General features: G+C 36.8%; 1 protein-coding gene across 2 annotated transcripts in view; it reads right to left on the bottom strand.

Moving 5' to 3' along the window:
• Window positions 1-6,378: 6,378 nt before the first annotated feature.
• Window positions 6,379-20,768, bottom strand: part of chico — a 25,838-nt gene continuing 11,448 nt past the window's right edge. The window contains exons 2-7 of one of the 2 annotated variants that reach the window (XM_048163034.1): window positions 18,428-18,525; window positions 12,238-12,301; window positions 10,965-11,009; window positions 10,538-10,600; window positions 10,270-10,344; window positions 6,379-7,857 (exon numbers count right to left, since the gene is read on the bottom strand). In XM_048163034.1, coding sequence (XP_048018991.1) covers window positions 7,630-7,857; window positions 10,270-10,344; window positions 10,538-10,600; window positions 10,965-11,009; window positions 12,238-12,301; window positions 18,428-18,525 — 573 coding nt within the window. In that variant the 3' untranslated portion in view covers window positions 6,379-7,629. The remainder of the gene's footprint in view (window positions 7,858-10,269; window positions 10,345-10,537; window positions 10,601-10,964; window positions 11,010-12,237; window positions 12,302-18,427; window positions 18,526-20,768) is intronic. The other variant, XM_048163035.1, reaches the window with a different exon arrangement.

Raw genomic sequence — 20,768 nt, 5'->3', positions numbered from 1 at the left:
TATGATTTACCCATCATACATTAATATATATATTGGATAAAATATTAAACTCACAGATTTAAAGATGCAAATCATAACAATTTGTTATCACAAAATCACAACAACGTGAAGACATCCATTTTAAAGAAATTTAATTAAAATCATTACAATGCAATTAAAATATATTAATTTTAAATTAGAATTGCAGTTTTCCTTTTTTTTTTTTTAAGTGGATGTAATTTTTGCAATGAAAAACTGTCAATTACAAAATATTTTCTTGGAAATATAATACTTTTGTCCTCAATATCGCTTTCATTTTTTTTTAAAAAATTTTTTTATTCCCTTTAACTAATAAAAGCCAGCAGCTCATGACATCATCCTGCAGGAAGTGACATTTTTGGTGGAGAAAATGTAATTAAAATACATGATAATGTACATAATCATTTACACTAACTCCATTAGATAATGAGGGAAAAGATGAAAGGTGGAAGAAAGGAGCGAGAGCCTGCAGACATAAAGAAGAGGAGGAGGAGGAGTGGTGCAGTGTGGCGGAAATAAAAGAGGGATGGAGGGTGGCGACAGGCCGAGGAATGAAAAGTGAGAGACAGTGACAGCACAGACACACACACCGCCTGAAAGAGTTTAATGAAATATCATGTCAGAGCGCTCTGCCACAGGCCACATCTCCATCAACCACAGGAAATGAACACAGAGGGAGAAGAGAGAGAGAGAGAGAGAGAGAGAGAGAGACTGCTGGATTGATACTTTCATTCTGCAGAACATATCAACTCAGAACACACTACATTACACCTAAATGCAAATGTAAAACTATTATTATTATTATTTGAACTAGATCTACAGAGTTGCAAAACAAAAAGCAGAAATCAATCATAATGATACTTCCCCACTGGGTGATAGTGTTATTTTAGTTTTTATTTTAATTTTATTATAAATTTATTAATATATACATTTTTAGCATATATTTTTAGTGTTCATGTTCTTTAGTGTTCATGTTTTTTTTAGCAATTTCCTTAGGTGCTTTTGTCATTTTACTATTATTATTATATATTTTTTTAAATATTGCTATTTAATTTACATTTATTTCAGTGTTAGTTTGAATTTATTTCCAGTTAATAATTTTAGTACTTTGATTTAAACTTATTACAGTTACTTGCCAAGGCAACATTTATAATTTTTATTTAGTTTAACTTTTCCAACTAATATTTATATATATATATATATATATATATATATATATATATATATATATATATATATATATATATATATATATATATATATATATATATATATATATATATATATATATATATATATATATATATATATATATATATATATATATATATATATATATCTATCTATCTATCTATCTATCTATCTATCTATCTATCTATCTATCTATCTATCTATCTATCTATCTATATCTATCTATCTATCTATCTATCTATCTATCTATCTATCTATCTATCTCTCTCTCTCTCTCTCTCTCTCTCTCTCTCTCTCTCTCTCTCTCTCTCTCTCTCTCTCTCTCTCTCTCTCTCTCTCTCTCTCTCTCTCTCTCTCTCTCTCTCTCTCTCTCTCTCTCTCTCTCTCATATATATATATATATATATATATATATATATATATATGGGAAATATAACATTTAAAGGCTTGTATATATAAGCATTTAAATTTTTGCCAAGGCAATATTTCTAAAACAACTACAAATAAAACAAAATTAAGTTTGTCTAGACACAAAAAAACAAACAAACAAACAAAACAAAATCCCCAAAACGCACAACAAAATTACTAAAAATTAAAATGAATAAAAATAAAAACTCATTCACTTGATGCACTAAAATAAGACTAGATGTAGAAATAATAAAAAATAAATAAAATGACAAAAAACACAGCAAAATTACTAAAAATGTAACTAAAATGAATTAAACATGTGAATAAAACCATAATACTATTTCAATTATACTCAAAACACCAAACATATTAAAAAACAGCCCAGAACACACCATTCAGACACAATTTAAATGACAAATCTTCTTTAGAGCTAAAAATATATTAATTAATTGATTAAAAAACATCTGAAGCCACAAGGAAACCAAATCAGTTAACTGGTAAGACTTTACAAAAAGGTTCATTAGTTAACCTGAACTGCACTTATATTAACTAATGTTTAACTGATGAGGTTACCAGTTAAGAAGCTGAAACTAAAAAAAAAAAAAAAAAAAAAAAAAAAAAAGTTAAAAAAGCATAGAAAATATGCACAAAAGTGCACAAAACTATTAAGTTATAGCATGTGATCTAGAGTAATGACCAACGCTGACACAGTGCTGATGAAGCGCGCGAGTTAATGGTGTTTCTGAAGCTCCTTGTGCAGATGAAAATTGACTGTAATTTCAGCTCATTTTGGACACAGACTGCTCTTCGTAACGTACACAAACACAAATGATTTCCGCTTCATAAGCAATTTAGACTAAACAAATAAGCAGTTTAATAATCTTGATGGCATGTTTAATGTTGATACACTACCTCATATTTGATGCAATATCATCATGCTGTGAAAAGAAACAGCAGCACCTGCTGTACAGAAGAGAAACTGTCTACAGAAAGGAATAGTTTGCACAGAATGGAAACTCATTGTCATTATTTACTCACCCTCATGTTCTTCCAAATGGACCGTCTTCCGTTCCATGGAGCACAACAGGCGTTTTTCCACAATGTTCACATGACTTTTAACTAAATGAAACATTTTTAATGAAATGAAACAAACAGAAGCACCTGATAAAGGTCCAATGAATCTTTTATTTGTAAGGCACCATAAATACTTCCTTACTGCTCAATCTCTCATTCATGTATAGTAAATGTTTTAACCTTTTTTTTCGTCCAATCGTCTTTAAATGAAGTTATAATAGCAGATTATCAACACAAACAACATACATTTCCATCAAGTACATCATGTCATATACAACACGCACACACACACAAATTTTAAAAAACTACTACAAAGCTCCAAAATGTGGCAAATATTTGATGAGTACTGTCAGAAGAGGGAGGGGCTTATGTCTGGAGAGAGGCGGGGCTTCAGGAATCAGACTAGGCCATATCAGTGGGCGGTTTAAATCACGAACTAGTCTCTTTCAGCTGATGTTCATAAGACTGAGACCGTTTAACAACTATAACAGGTCAAGACCAGCCAGTGTATCTAAACAAATCAGAGCGCAATCGTTTGACTATTAAACGAATATAGATTTCTGTATATCACAGCACATCCTCTCAGACCTGCGCTAAATGTCCTCTGGGACACATACACCATAAATGTAGCTTTATACATACAAAAATGTATACAAAATTATATGTATATTGATATATTTATACATGTACATAAATTGGCCGTCAGTTTTTGAGATCAAAAGAAATCAAAAACGGAAAGAATAAAAGATCAGAAAACGTCATTTAGAGATTAAAATAACAATAGAATCAAGGGCTCAACGGTGAGCGCTTCGTAGTATACATCAGCACTGGTGTATCGAAAAACAGAACAGATACAAAGGAATTATGGGACAAACTCTAATAAATGTCCAGGAACACACAATTAGAAAATACCCACAATGCACCAGTGCATATGTACAACCTTAGGTAGTCATGTCTTCAAAACAGCATGGAATACTAGCATACTACTTACTGTGCAGTATATACTGTGCGCTTCATTGCTGCGATGACCTCATTCAGCAAGTGCCGTCCATATGAAATAAAAATGGTTATTTTGCAAATCACATGAACCAAGCCAATCAGCTGAAAGACACTGCAAACTTAAAAATAGTTTTTTTGAAGTTTATTGCAAAATATGCATATATTGAAATGTTTAAGTATTTTAAGGAGATCGACCTGATTACGCAGCTCTTCTTGGGAGTGGGCGGAGCTAACATGATATTTTGGCATGGTTTGCTTGTTTCGAACTCTGATTGGTGTAATTTTCTGTACAGCATCATGGGTAATGTAGTTTTTCCACCACTAATTTAGCTGCTAAACATGATTATTTTAAAATTAAGTTGAAATAATGCAGGCTGATGGTTTCAACAGAAGCAAATACTATCAATTGACAACCTCGTAGCTCACAGTAGGTCCGTCTTTAAAGATTTATAGGTTGTTAAAAAATTTTTTCTAAAAAAGTTAAAAGTTTCCCTATTGAGAAAATAAACAGTTTTTACTCCTGCAACCCGACTGTTGCGCTCTATTATGACAAACTGCTTGGTTTTTATTAACCAGCTACTGGGAGCATTGATATTAAATTAATCCCAATTCATTTTATGATATCAGAAACTTAAGGAACTGTATGTTATTCCATTAAAATCAACTATTGAGCAGGAAAATTTAGTATTGTATTATAGTATATTATAAAGGAAATTAATTTCAGCATTGAATTTTGATTTTTTTGCATTTTAGTTCAATTACTTTAATATCAATAATTATTTATTCATTTAAATTCTTTCTTGTTATCTTGGAAGTTGAGAAGCACAGCTGAAGACACAGTAAAGGTAGTATGATAGCATGCCATTCGGTTCACAAATCATTTAACACACACTCACTCGCTGCCACCTACTGGTCACACATGGAACCAGATTCACTGCAAACCAGGGTGACAGAAAAACAAAACTTCCTTTTACTCAGAAAGAATATGAGGATGTGGGTCCGGATTGGGAATCTCTCTTTGTTTTTCTCAGGACTGTCACTTTCTTTCACAGACTGTGGGCTTGATCAGTTAAAGGGCTCTTAAAGGGATAGTTCACCCAAAAATGTTGTCATCATTTACTCACCCTAATGTTGTTCCAAACCTGTACGAGTTTCTTTCTTCTGCTGAACACAAAAGAAGATATTTTAAAGAATGTTGGTAACCAAACAGTTGACTATAGAAGTCAATGGGTGCTGTCAACTGTATAGTTACCAACATTCTTTAAAATATCTTCTTTTGTGTTCAACAGAAGAAAAAAACTCGTACAGGTTTGGAACAACTTGAGGGTGAGTTAGTAATGACAACATTTTTCATTTTTGGGTGAACTATCCCTTTAAGGCTTTTTTTTAAACCTTGTTTTCTAGGCAACATAGACCGTGTTCCATCTTTTTATATAAAATACTTAAAATCAATTAATGTGAAAGGGTCACTACAGGGTTTAAACCCTTATCTAGATAAGCCTAGAATAGGATATTATGAAATACATTGAATATTAGATTAGAGAGCAATTAACTGCAAGCATTTCTGATCCACTAGTCAGGACATAAACAGACCGCTGGCCAACTGAAGTGCTTCACTAACTAGTAACATGTGAAAGCATCAGAATCAGAGGCTAGGCCATTCCAGGTGGTTGCCAAGGCATTGGCTATGGTTGCTAGGGTGTTCTAAATGTTTTTTCTAAGTGCATTGCTATGCAAATGCTCGGCTGTTGATATGTGGTTGCTAAGTTGTTCTGAGTGGTTGTTTGCACATTGCTATGTGTTTGGGGTGGTTACAAGGGCAGTTATGCAGTTGCTAGGGTGTTACTAGGTGCTTGCTAAGCCATTTTGGGTGGTTGCAAAGGTGTTCTGAATGTTTTTAGCATGCTGCTATTTCAATACTAGCGTGTTCTGTGTGGTTGTCAGGGTGCTGCTATATGGTTGCTACAGTCTTCTGAATAGTTAATGCATTGCTATACAAATGCTAGGACATTTTGATTTGTTGCTAGGGTGTTGCTATGTGATTGATAAGTTGTTCTGAGTGGCTTTTTGCGCATATGTGTTTGGGGCAGTTACCAGGGCAGTTGTACAGTTGCTAGGGTGTTCTAAATGCTTTGAGCATGTTGCTATGAGTGTTCTGAGTGGTTGCTAGGGTTGCTCTGTGGTTGCTACAGGGTTCTGAATGGTTGCTTATTTATTGGCTTTGCAAATGCTAGATTGTTTTAATTGGTTGCTAGGCTATTGCTATGTAGTTGCTAAGTTGCTCTACATGGTTTTTTGCGCAATATGCATTTAGGGTGGTTGATAGGGCACTTATGCAGTTACTAGGGTGTTACTAGGTGGTTGCTAGGGTGTTCTGAATGTTTTGTGCATACTACTCTATGCTCTGCTACTACTAGAGTGTTCTGGGTGGTTGCCAGGGTGTTGCTGTGTGGTTGCTAAAATGTTTTGAATGGCTTTGTGCATTGCTATGCAAATTCTAGAGCATTCTGATTGGTTACTAGGTGGTTTCTAGGGTGTTCTGAATGCTTTTAGCATGTTTCTGTGCCACTACCAGAGTGTTATGGGTAGTTGCCAGGGTGTTACTGTGTGGTTGATAAAATGTTTTGAATGTTTTTTGTGCATTGCTATGCAAACTCTAGAGCATACTGATTGGTTACTAGGGTGTTACTAGGTGGTTGCTAGGGTGTTCTGAATGTTTTGCTCATGTTGCTCTACCACTACTGAGTTGTGGGTGGTTGCCAGGGTGTTGCTGTGTGGTTGATAAAATGTTTTGAATGTTTTTTGTGCATTGCTATGCAAACTCTAGAGCATACTGATTGGTTACTAGGGTGTTACTAGGTGGTTGCTAGGGTGTTCTGAATGTTTTGCTCATGTTGCTCTACCACTACTGAGTTGTGGGTGGTTGCCAGGGTGTTGCTGTGTGGTTGCTAAAATGTTTTGTGCATTGCTATGCAAATTCTAAAGCATTCTGATTGGTTACTAAGATGTTACTATAATGTTCTGAAGGTTTTAGCATGTTTCTGTGCCACTACCAGAGTGTTATGGGTGGTTGCCAGGGTGTTACTGTGTGGTGCTACAGTGTTCTAAATGGTTGTTAGTGCATTGCTACACAAATGATAGGGCATTTTAATTGGTTGCAATGTGGTTGCTAAGTTCTTCTGGGGAGCGTTTCCCAAAAGCAACTATGGTTGCAAGTTCTATTGTTACCAACAGAGTTCAACGGAACTTACGCCCATAGTTGGCTAACATTGTGCAAATGCTAGATCGTTTTAATTGGTTGCTAGGCCATTGCTATGTGGTTGTTTAGTTGTTCTGAGTGGTTGTTTGTGCAATATGTGTTTAGGGTAGTTGCCAGGGCAGCTATGCAGTTGCTATGGCGTTACTAGGTGGTTGCTAGGGAGTTGCCTGTGCGTTTTGGGTGACTCATAAGAGTGCACCACCTAGACTCTATGATATTCAGGTCTCTAGATATGGTTTGCATCCGCCCATCAATATCTATGGGATATTTTTCACCCATATTAATGTATGCCAGGAAAAATTAAAAATGTAATTTACAGTAATAATACACCTCTCCTCAACAAGACACACGATTTGAGGTATGTTACATGCTGAAGTTTAATACTTAGGGTTAGGGGTTTGTTGAAATCACTAACCCCAAATATGATAGTAATAGAGCCTTAGCAAGTACCACTAATGAAAAGCAAAAAAAAAAATTAAAAAAATAAAAAATAAAACAATATTACGGAGGAAAGATTCGCTGTACTAACAGAGAGAGAGAGAGATTGAATCAGACCCAATCCAATGAGACAGATGTGAAGAGAGGAAAAGGAAGGTTTCGGCAATCTCTCCTCCTCTCTTTCTGAGCTCCGCCCCTCTTAACAGAACTCATGAGACAGAATCAAACCATCTCTGCGAAGGCTAGTCGGATTTGTCGGCATCATCCTCGCGGTGGCCGTCAGCCCCGTCGCGAGAGCTCTTGTCCTCCTTGGCCATGTGAGCGTGTGACGCGAGGATGCTGGACAGCGACAGGAGGCCAGAGCTGGAGGTGACGGCGGGCAGGGCGGGCTGAGTCAAGCCCAGGGGCAGAGGGGTCATGGGTAATGCCAAACCCTGAAGCTGAGAGAGCTGGTGAACCTGAAGCTGCTGCTGTGATTACACCAAACAACAAACAGACAAACAAACATCCGTGGAGGTTAAAGAAAGATTGCAATAACTTTCATATTGTTGACATGCATGTGAAAGTTTAATGGCAAGCCACATTGCATTTAACTGCACTTTTGCATAATAAAAATATAAATATTTTAATGCACTTTTTGTTGCCATTTATTTTGCCACTGTTTTCGCTTTTAATTTGCCTTTATGAGTATGAGTGTATTAAAACAGAGTTGTTTTAATAGTGTTGCTTATTTAAATTTTAGTAGCTAAAACAGTGTTATACAGTAAGTTCTATTCAATCATGTGAATCTAATTCAAACTGTTCCATTTCAATTGAATCGGTGCAAACGAGAAAAATATGGAAAAATATGTAATAATATTGCTGTCTATTACTTGCATAAAAAAACCCTAAATATTCTTCCTGGTGTTCATTCACATGTTTTTTTTTTTTTTTTTTTTTAACACAATTTTTTTTTCCACAAAACAATTTGAATCTAATTGGCTAAAATAAGGGTTCCTTTGATTTTCTACTATTTGTATATATACACTGACCAGGCATAACATTATGACCACTCTCCTAATATTGTTTTGGACCCCCTTTTGCAGCCAAAACAGCCCTGACCCATTGAGGCATGGACTCCACTAGACCCCTGAAGGTGTGCTGTGGTATCTGACACCAAGATGTTAGCAGCAGATCCTTTAAGTCCTGTAAGTTGCAAGATGGAGCCTCCATGGATCTGACTTGTTTGTTCATCACATCCCACAGATGCTCGATTGGATTGAGATCTGGGGAATTTTGAGGCTAAAGGCTGATTTATACTTCTGCGTCGGACCTACGCCGAAACCTCTGTGCCGTAGACTATGCGTCTGTGTCCATTTATACTTCTGCGTCGTTGTCCGCGTCGACGTGTATGCAGACCACTAGTAGGCAGTGTCCGCGGTAATGTTGAGTATCAAGGCAAAAGCCGAAGAAGCAGCAACTTGTCATGTACGTTGTCAGAGAAGCTCACAAATAGAAACGGCAGAGAAGTGACAAATGGGTAACGACTTTTGTTGCAGTTTGACTGGGTGTCCCCTGAAACAGAGCGCATTTCTTTCCTATGGAAGTTGAAAATGCTTGCTCTTCTCCGAGTGCTCCACGCCAGTTTTTTGACCTGAGGGAAGGGTTCTAGCAGACCAATCAGAGTGCTTGCGGTCCGCGTAGAACTGACGTGTTGTTACATTTTTGAAGAGGTGCACGTCAGGCTACGTTGTAGGCTACGCATGGTACAAACAGCCTACGCCGTAGCTACGGCGTACACTCGACGCAGAAGTATAAATCAGCTTTAAGTCAACCTTGTTGTGTTCCTCAAACCATTCCTGAACCATTTTTGCTTTGTGGCAGGGCGCATTATCCTGCTGAAAGAGGCCACAGCCACCAGGGAATACCTGTTTCCATGAAAGGGTGTACATTGGTCTGCAACAATGCTTAGGTAGGTGGTACGTGTCAAAGTAACATCCACATGGACCCAAGGTTTCCCAGCAGAACATTGCCTAAAGCATCACACTGCCTCCGCCGGCTTCCCGTAGTGCATCCTGGTGCCGATGTGTTCCCCAGGTAAGTGCACCCGCACCCGGCCATCAACGTGATGTAAAAGAAAACGTGATTCATCAGACCAGGCCACCTTCCTCCATTGCTCCGTGGTCCAGTTCTGATGCTCACGTGTCCACTGTGGGCGCTTTCGGCGGTGGACAGGGGTCAGCATGAGTCACCCTGACTGGTCAGCGGCTATGCAGCTCCAGACGCAACAAACTGCGATGCACTGTGTATTCTGACACCTTTCTATCAGAACCAGCATTAACTTCTTGTGCAATTTGAGCAACAGTAGCTCGTCTGTTGGATCGGACCACACGGGCCAGCCTTCGATCCCCACGTGCATCAATGATCCTGTCGCCGGTTCACCACTCTTCCTTCCTTGGACTACTTTTGATAGATACTGACCACCGCAGACCGGGAACACCCCACAAGAGCTGCAGTTTTGGAGATGCTCTGACCCAGTCGTCTAGTCATCACAAATTGGCACTTGTCAAACTCGCTCAAATCCTTACGCTTACCCATTATTCCTGCTTCTAACACATCAACTTTGAGGACAAAATGTTCACTTGTGCCATGATGAAGAGATAATCAGTGTTATTCACTACACCCGTCAGTGGTCATAATGTTATGCCTGATCGGTGTACACACACACATTATATATTTAAAAACTTGTAATGTTAGATGCGATTAATCGACTTGACAGCACTAATATATATACATACATACATACATACATATATATTTATTATTATTATTATTTTTTACTTTAGCAAAAATCACCCAGCCCTACATAATGACACTCATGTTGAACAGTATGAAGTTCCTACCCGAATAATTGAGTTCATCTCAGGAGGAGTGACCTGTTTGGCTCGCTCAATTGCCCCCAGGACCTGCTGCTGGTGCTACACACACACACACACACACACACACACACATTTTATGTCTTCAGGTAAAAAGAACAGCATACAAAAACCAACCAAATGCTCATCAGTGCATAAAAGCAACCCATGACACAAACCAACAGCACATTTATGTCACTAATGAGGCTGAGAGTCATTATAGAGAGTGTGTCATAAATAAATCACACAGTCTGACCTCTTGAGACAGGTAGGGCAACACCTGAGCACAGATTCCGTTCAATCTCTTCACAATCTCCGCCTGCAGACAGAACACAAGCACATCTCATGGGTTTACATCCATTAATAGGGTAGCTGGGGATGCGCTTACAGTCTGCTGATGTTGCACAAAAGCACATGAACAACACAGTCAGTCATGATAATGTATGCTGACCGTGTTTGATGGAAGACAGCTACTGAATCTAGGGCGCTGCATATGTACAAACCATATAAAGTAGGCTTGCACAGAGTCTGCGCTTTAAAGCAAACTCTGCAGATTCTGCACAACCTTCAATCTAAAGAGCAACATTTCTTCTGTTATATTTATTTATTAAATATTTTGACAACTATGATAATGCAGAAAAAAGCAAAAAGTGCAGATTCTGACACAATATTTATATTCTCACCTGTTTGTGCATTTCAATGTTGAGTCCATATGACATCTCATAATACTGCAGAGAAACAGGAAAGAGGCACATCAGAGAGATCAGAGCAGATATTTACATTTACAGCTATATATGAATCTATGATATCACATATAGTGATTCCCATTTCGATGGGTGAATTCAAGTAAATTGGGAGATCTTAAAGAGATAGTTCATCCACAAATGATTTAATCACCCTAAAGACATCTATGACTTTCTTCTTTCAGACAAATACAATTGGAGATATATTAAAAAATATCCTGGCTCTTCCTGGCTTTATAATGGCAGTGAATGGGGAGCATGATTTTGAAGGCCAAAAAAGTGCATCCATCCATTGTAAAGTACTCCACACGGCTCCAATAAAGTCCTTCTGAAGCAAATCGATGGGTTTTGAAAGAAACATTTCCATATTTAAAACATTATAATTTAAAATAACTAGCTTAAAGAAGTCACATACACCTAGGGAGGGCTTTAGGGTGAGTAAATCATAGGATAATTTTCATTTTTGGGTGAACTTATGCCTTTAAAATGAAAAAGAAAGTAGTGGAAAACAGTGGAACATTGACAGTCAAAATCTTTATATTCATAAAAGACCTATAGAAAATCCTTCATGATAATGTGTAAAGTCTCTATAAGACTCTTAAACAGAATGGCACAGATATCTGCACTGAAAGAAAAATGAAAATGTAGTGAAAGAGCATAGATCTCTTCAAACAAAAGCGGTGGAGGCGAAGACATCAATTTAACTTTATCTAGTATTTCTCCTAAAACTTCAAAAACGACTCATCTGTGATTTAGGCTCTGTGCTAGAAGCTTTGCTCACGGCTAAAGCAGCAGGTCTCTCAGATCTCTGCGGTCCCGCTCAGACAAAGCTGTTACAGACACGCATTGATCCGTCAGGAAGACGTCAATACGCTTGTGCACACTTACGACCCATGATACAACTGATCAATGAGACGCTTGTGTGTGAATTACTACAGACGCCCACAGGGTTATAGACAAATTATAAAAAAAAGAAAAAGAAAAAATATTGAATTAAATGAATAAGACAACTGAAAAAATGTGCAAATAAGAACAACTTATTTAACTTACATGAGAGATAAAGCCCAAAAACAAAAGAAAAAAAGGGGAAATGTAAGAAATGCACATATAAAAACGAAATAAGAGACTAGAAAGAATTAGTGCGCTGGATAATAGTCTAATTGGTGTATAACTGTAGGTCTGATAAAACTTTTAACATGCATGCTTTACTCACCATTATGTAATGACGCTGCATTTCAGATTTCTCACTCGCCAGTTTATCACATTCCAACTTCAGACTGACACACAGAAAGAGAGAAAAACACAAGGCGGCATGAGAAGTACTATTCATTTCTTGTAAAATGTGTTTTAGGAGGAAAAATTGACATGGTGCATCTTTAAAGGCCCACTGAAGTGTCTTGGAACGCACAGCATTATTCAAATGTGCTGACATAATTTCAACTGAAATAGGAAGACAGGGCGGGACATATCAAACAGCCCTGCCTCTTTTTAAAAATAGCCAATAGCGTTTCGTTTATACCACAGCTCGGTAAACTCGGTAAAACCTCAATTTCCTTCTAATCTCTAACCGTTTCTCCTCCTAATCTCCTCTATATCACTTTAAAATACAGCATTATGTGCAGAATTCAAATGGGTCCGATAGCTTTTGTGGTCTGCGTTGACTCGCGGTCCGGCGGATATGATCCGCTCTGTGCTCTCGTGTCTCTGGACAAGAGCAGCTCGCACTGCGGCAGTTCACCTGACGCTAACGCGAAAACGGACTTCATTTGCGTAAATGGAAAGCATATTTACTGTTTGAATCGTTCCCTATTCTCTATATTGAGCATTATGTGTCATTCACCATGTAGAAACTAGTAAATGTGTGAACAAATGACCGATTTCAGCCACAGCTTCAGTGTCTGTTGATAGTGTAGGAGGGGGCGGGACTTCAGATTCTAGAGAGCATTTGATTGGACAGTAGATCTGATGAGAAACTTAAGTGCGATGTGATGTCATGAAAATTCCGTGATCCATTTTTGCGGAAGTGAGAGACTGTACGTTGTGAATGCTTATATATCCTAAATGCAAATTTTGTAATTGTTTTAGAACACACCAGCCTATTCATAACCTTAAGGCTTTTAACATACTAAAAGCTGAAAAACTTTTCAGGGGGACTTTAAGTGAAGGAAAAGATAGAGAAGTTAGAGAAGAGGTCTGAATGACAGCTTAAATATTTACATTTTACCCTAAAACACACACGCACTTTTCATTGAGGCTGTCAGCTACACTTTATCTCTTTTTCTCTCTCTCACTCTCAAAGCAAAAAAAATATTCTGTGACATTCTATCACCATGACAACAAGTTTCCTGTCTGGACCGGCTGATGAAGGCTTGTGATTGGCTGGCCATGCATTTAGAAGAATGTAATCATGAAAGAATGTATGGTTCTGTCCTTCATATAGTACTTCACCCTTACTAAAAGTGGCTTTGGTAACACTTTTTACGGTCAATTGTCTTTGCTACACATACACTATCTTTTACAAGTTTGGAGTCTTTTTAAAGTCTTTAAAAGAAGTCACTTATGCTCACCAAAGCTGCATTTATTTGAACAAAAATACAGTAAAAACAGTAAAATTGTGAAATATTATTATTATTTAAAATAAGTTTTTTCTTTTTGATTATATTTTTAAAATTTAATTTATTCCCGTGATCAAAGCTGAATTTTCAGCATCATTACTCCAGTCTTCAGTGTCACATGATCCTTCAGAAATCATTCTAATATGATGATTTGCTGCTCAAGAAACATTTATGACTTTACTGACTGACGCTAGTCTATAACTACTCCTAAACACTCTATAAAATTAAAATTTACATTAATTCTCTGCAGAACCAACTGTTTTAGTACACATTTTGAATATAAAAAATTAAAGGGTTAGTTCACCCAAAAATGAAAATTCTGTCATTTATTACTTACCCTCATGACGTTCCACACCCGTAAGACCTTCGATAATCTTCGGAACACAAATTAAGATATTTTAGTTGAAATCCGATGGCTCCGTGAGGCCTTCATAGGGAGAAATGACATTTCATCTCTCAAGATCCATTAATGTACTAAAAACATACAGGGAGTGCAGAATTATTAGGCAAGTTGATTTTCTGATCATATTTTTTTCCCAAGCACATTTTACCAATTCCAATCCACATCAATCTTAATAACTACTATTAATATTGTTTTTAATCATTTATAAGTGATATATAATTGTTCATGAAGGCTGGAAATGAAAAATGCCTTATATTCAGGTGTGCAGAATTATTAGGCAAGTTTTCTTTTACAGGCAAAATGAGCCAAAAAAGAGATTTAACTCAGACTGAAAAGTCAAAAATTATTAAATACTCATGAGAAGGACGCAATACTAATGCAATACTAGAAATTGCAAAGTTAAAGCATGACCAAGGGACAGCAAAATGCTCATTGGGTCAGCGGGGTCAGACAACAACAGGTGGAAAAGAAAAGACACATGTTAACTGCAAAATAATTAAGAATTAAGGTGAAGAATTAAGTGTGAAACCATCAGGAACCCTTTAGTCTCCAGCGCCACCATTTTCCAGAGCTGCAACCTACCTGGAGTCTCCAGAAGTGCAAGGTGTTAGGATCTCAGAGACTTAGGTTAGCTAAAGAATCCTAAAAAATGACCCGCTCTTAATAAAAATCACAAGCTGTAGTGTTATAAAATACATGAAGACTGGGTTTTAATAGGGCTTATAGACAGACAGATTGAGAGTGACTCCTGAAGGACCAGCACCACATCCTCTTGTACCACTGTTTGAAGAATTTATCCAGAATCTGGCAGTAAGGTGTGGGAGTTTACTTTTAGTCCATCTCTTATCCTGAAATGTCTGTCTTGCAGAGATGGACTAAAAATGATCTTCCAAAACTTACTGCCAGATTCTGGATAAATTCTTCAAACAGTGGTACAAGAGGATGTGGTGCTGGTCCTTCAGGAGTCACTCTCAAGCTGTCTGTTTATAAGGCCTATAAAAACCCAGTCTTCATGTATTTTATAACACTTCAGCTTGTGATTCTTATCAAGTGCGGGTCATTTTTTAGGATTCTTTAGCTAACCTAAGTCTCTGAGATCCTGAGACCTTGCACTTCTGGAGACTCCAGGTAGGTTGCAGTTCTGGAAAATGGTGGCGCTGGAGACTAAAGGGTTCCTGATGGTTTCACACATAATTCTTAATTATTTTGCAGTTAACGTGTCTTTTCTTTTCCACCTGTTTTTGTCTGACCCCGCTGACCCAATGAGCATTTTGCTGTCCCTTGGTCATGCTTTAACTTTGCAATTTCTAGTATTGCATTAGTATTGCGTCCTTCTCATGAGTATTTAATAATTTTTGACTTTTCAGTCTGAGTTAAATCTCTTTTTTGGCTCATTTTGCCTGTAAAAGAAAACTTGCCTAATAATTCTGCACACCTGAATATAAGGCATTTTTCATTTCCAGCCTTCATGAACAATTATATATCACTTATAAATGATTAAAAACAATATTAATAGTAGTTATTAAGATTGATGTGGATTGGAATTGGTAAAATGTGCTTGGGAAAAAAATATGATCAGAAAATCAACTTGCCTAATAATTCTGCACTCCCTGTATTTAAATCAGTTCATGTGAGTACAGTGGTTCAATATTAATATTATAAAGAGACGAGAATATTTTTGGTGCGCCAAAAAAACAAAATAATGACTTATTTAGTGATGGCCGATTTCAAAACACTGCTTCAGGAAGCATTGGGGCATAATGAATCAGCGTGTCGAATCATGATTCGGATTGTGTGTCAAACTGCCAAACAGCTGAAATCACGTGACTTTGGCGTGCCGAACAGATGATTCGACACAAATGATTCATTATGCTCTGATGCTTCCTGAAGCAGTGTTTTGAAATCGGCCATCACTATATAAAGTCGTTATTTTGTTTTTTTTGGCGCACCAAAAATTATTCTCGTCGCTTTATAATATTAATATTGAACCACTGTACTCACATGAACTGATTTAAGATATGTTTTTAGTACCTTTATGGATCTTGAGAGAGGAAGTGTCCATTGCTCCCTATGGCAGGCCTCACTGAGCCATCGGTTTTAAACTAAAATATCTTAATTTGTGTTCCCAAAGATTAACGAAGGTCTTACGGATGTGGAACGGCATGAGGGTAAGTAATAAATGACAGAATTTTCATTTTTGGGTGAACTAACCCTTTAACAAATGCCCTCTAGAATGATAATATCTTCCCCCAACATTACTTGCCACCCACTAAAAGCACGTAGTAAATCATGGTTTATGACTGTTATGTAAAATAAATCTTATTGACTAGTTGAAACAAATTACTAATTTTTTTTAAATATCCCATCCCAACGCCCTTAAATCAACACAGAAGAGAAAACTGCATTTGTCAACACTGTTTTATGAGGTCTTTAATCACTAAAGCAATAATAATAACAATGTAATCACAAGCAGCTCCACAGAATAACAACTCATTCATTAGCATCATTCAGTATGTACTTGTTGGGTAAATACTCAGAGACATGGCGCTGTAAGATGAAGCAGCCGTGATTTGTTTTTAAACGTACACCAGAATTATGGCTTATTCACACCGAGATTATTCAGCGTGGAAATCTAAAGCGCCGCAGTGTCGTCTGGTAGGAACGGCAGATCTGAAAGACATCAACACGCTCGTTTGTTTATCCTTCTCCATTTCCTTCTTCCTTCCTCTGTCCGTGGTTTGTCTGATGCGTGATGGCCGGATGCCCTCCACGATCGCTCGTATCTCTGGTGATGACAGATGATGACAGGAAGCTTTTCCAGGAGGGGCCGCGTTCACACCATTTGACCAACACGGAGAGAAATTTCACACGGGCAGGGTGTTTTTAGGGACTAGAGTGAAAGTGAGGAGGAGAGAAGCTGCTTGTGCTTCTCTGGGTCGTGTTGAATGTGCTTTAACGGTTAAACTAGTTTTGTGTAGGAGTGTAATGGTACATGTGTTCGAACCGTATGAAACAGACATCACGATTTGGTTCATGCAGTCAGACGACGAATACAGTCAGTCAAAGGCGATCCACACTCCAATCCAGAAGGGGGAACGTGCGCTAATGCAATGCAGTTTGCTAACCGCCACAACAGGAAACAGCGCAGAAGAACAACAACAGACGATCTAGATATGCGTGTAATCTCTCAATCGGTGTTTCAACCGCGGAAAGACATCAATAAAACAGCTTGAGAATATCATCTCACACAGCATTACATTTACCTCAGGCAAGTCATTTAGTGTCCACAGCATGTTAGTTCACTAGAGAAATGAATGCTAGAGGGAACATTTCACTAAATATATGCACTATATTAGCTTATTTATCCATTATATATACTTTACCTGTTAGTTATGTCTTAATTATTTAATGTTCAAATAATTTTGTCATGAAAACAAGTTATGACAGTAACTGTGTAAATGATTGTATATATTTTAAAAAATGAGTTGGAGTAATAATTTTATAATTAGATTTAGAAGTTAATGCAAAACCTGCCTTATGTGCAATTTGACATGTTTTTTTGTTGTTGTTGTTTTTTTTGGGTGTTTATTATATCTAAAAATAAATAGCTAAATGAATAGTTTGGGCTCTGTTGTTAATTGTAACCTTTAATATTATAGTAATGTGCAATAAAAGGCTCCCTGTTTATAGTTTACAGCATTATATATATATATATATATATATATATATATATATATATATATATATATATATATATATATATATTTTTTTTTTTTTTTTTTTTTTTTTTATCTATAAGAAAATGTTAATTATAATTGAATTTATTTAAAGAGAGAGACACAATCTGTTCACTAAACCACTGTTTAATAAAAAAGAAGAAAAGATGCAATTTTATGTTTAGTGCTCACTAATGCTGCATTTATTGAATCTAAAAATACAATAAAAACAGTAATATTATGAAATATTATTAACAATTTAAAATAACTGTTTTCTACTTTAATATATCTTAAAATGTAATTTATTTCTGTGATCAAAGCTGAATTTTCAGCATCATTACTCCAGTCTTCAGTGTCACATGATCCTTCAGAAATCATTCTTAATATGCTGATTTGATGCACAAGAAACATTTCTTGTTATTATCAATGTTGAAAACAGTTGTGCTGCTTCATGTTTTTGAGGAAACCATCATACTTTTTTTTCAGGATTCTTTGAAGATTAGAATAGAGCATTTATTTGAAATAGAATCTTTTGTAGCATTATAAATGTCTTTGTCACTTTTGTTCAATTTAATGCATCCTTGCTATATAAAAGTATTAATTTTGTTAAAAAATAAACCATACTGACCCCAAACCTTTGAACGGTGGATGTACATGTGTTTGGTATACCTGTGATATTGTGCCTGCAGGAACTGAAACTCGTCTTTGATGCGATCACAAGAGTCTGATGTGGTGAATTTGAGTGCCTGTGCTGATTGAGACGAAGCCTGAAAAACAAAGACAATAAATGAGAGATTAGATTCGACAGTGACTAATAAACAACCAAGGCATTAGCTAGGTTAACACATTGAACCATACTGAACCCTAATTCAATTGTTAAAACCTCTTCTTTTCCGGGTTATCAAGCTCATTTTAAGTCCTAACTGATGCTAAAATAAACAAAATGCATAACTGCATAAAAAAACATAACATTCAAACAAACAAACAAACAAAACATTACGACCATAGAAAAAAAAAAAAAAAACCACAGCCATGATAGCAATTCTTCTGATCAGATTTAGCCCGCGGTGTCCCTTCTCAATAACATTTCATTACTGCAAAGTGCAAACGGGTTAAAGGAATTCTTCTAAAAGACACAACTGAGACAGCGATTATATCTTGAGTCTGAGGTGAGCGTGTCAGGTCAGGCTGAAATTAAAGCTTCGCACAAATAGAATAGAAAGGCCATTGGCTTTTCACCTCCGACCTGCTTTACCAGGGGTCAAGTGACTTGTGACCTTTAAGACCAGACAGACAGGAACAACACAAACCATCACACCTTAGAAAGAGAGAAACTGGATATGTTTCTGTGCTCAATGTGCTTTATGGTCAAAGAGTCCTTTGAAAGCAGACAGATTCACACAGAAATCGCTGGACAAGTGTGTGTGTGTGTGTGTGTTTAAATACAATTGGCCCCCCAGAGGAGGAATATACAGGCAGAACAAAACATCTCAGCAGAGAATGTTTGCTTTACTTTAACACGCACACACACACATGGTTTTATGGGGACTTTCCATAGACATAATGGTTTTACTGTACAAACTGTATATTCTATCCTCTAACCCTAAACCTACCAATCCCAAGAAAACTTTATGCATTGTTTATATTTTCAAAAAACATCACTTAATATGTTTTATAAGCTGTCCGTCCTCATGGGGACCAAAAAATGGTCCCAATGACAAAAAATGTCCACAAGGTCAAGGATTTCGGATATTGCCATCTTTGTGGGGACATTTTGTCCATATAACGTAGGGTTTACGAGGACCGCACACACAAAAATATTTATTATAATTATCATTAAACAGAAAAAAATTACAGGTCCAGCTTCGGGACCTGAATATGGAAAAGTGTTTTGGACAAAAGTGTTTGCTAAATGAATAAATGTGACCTTATTATTAGAGCTCTGTAAATAGTTATCGCCATCCATCCATCCATCCATCCATCCATCCATCCATCCATCCATCCATCCATCCATCCATCCATCCATCCATCCATCCATCCATCCATCCATCCATCCATCCATCCATCCATCCATCCATCCATCCTCTAAGCATTTCTTTGTGATTTCTCTCGAAATGACTAATTATAATACATTAAAGGGTTAGTTCACCCAAAATGAAAATTATGTCATTAATGACTCACCCTCATGTCGTTCCAAACCCGTAAGACCTCCGTTCATCTTCGGAACACAGTTTAAGATATTTTAGATTTAGTCAGAGAGCTTTCTGTCCCTCCATTGAAAATGTATGTACGGTATACTGTCCATGTCCAGAAAGGTAATAAAAACATCATCAAAGTAGTCCATGTGACATCAGTGGGTTAGTTAGAAGTTTTTGAAGCATCTTATATAGATTTTGGTCCAAAAATAATAAAAAATGCGACTTTATTCAGCATTGTATTCTCTTCCGGAATCCTTTCCATTGAATTGATTCCACTGAATTGATTCCATTGAATCCTTTCATCTGTCTGCGTTGGTAATGCACTTTTACATCATTGTTTTTGGCGATTAAGACATCCGCGACATGCACACTTACGCACCATTTTAAAAAATAGCTTGAATACAGCGTGCGTCTCCCTCAGACTGTAAACGAAACTCTGGCGCACCAGATAACACGTCAGCAGTGTGCTGCGGTTCACTGAACCCGAGTCGTGAACCCGGATGAACAACAGACCCGGAAGAGAATACAATGCTGAATAAAATCGTAGTTTTTGTTATTTTTGGACCAAAATGTATTTTCGATGCTTCAAAAACTTCTAACTAACCCACTGATGACACATGGACTACTTTGATGATGTTTTTATTACCTTTCTGGACATGGACAGTATACCGTACATACATTTTCAATGGAGGGACAGAAAGCTCTCGGACTAAATCTAAAATATCTTAAACTGTGTTCCGAAGATGAACGGAGGTCTTACTGGTTTGGAATGACATGAGGGTGAGTCATTAATGACAGAATTTTCATTTTTG

The sequence above is a fragment of the Megalobrama amblycephala genome, linkage group LG17 (genome assembly GCF_018812025.1).
Source record: "Megalobrama amblycephala isolate DHTTF-2021 linkage group LG17, ASM1881202v1, whole genome shotgun sequence".
Classification (NCBI taxonomy): domain Eukaryota; kingdom Metazoa; phylum Chordata; class Actinopteri; order Cypriniformes; family Xenocyprididae; genus Megalobrama; species Megalobrama amblycephala.
The sequence above is the reverse complement of the archived record's forward strand: the minus strand, read 5'-3'. Positions and strand labels throughout refer to the sequence as shown.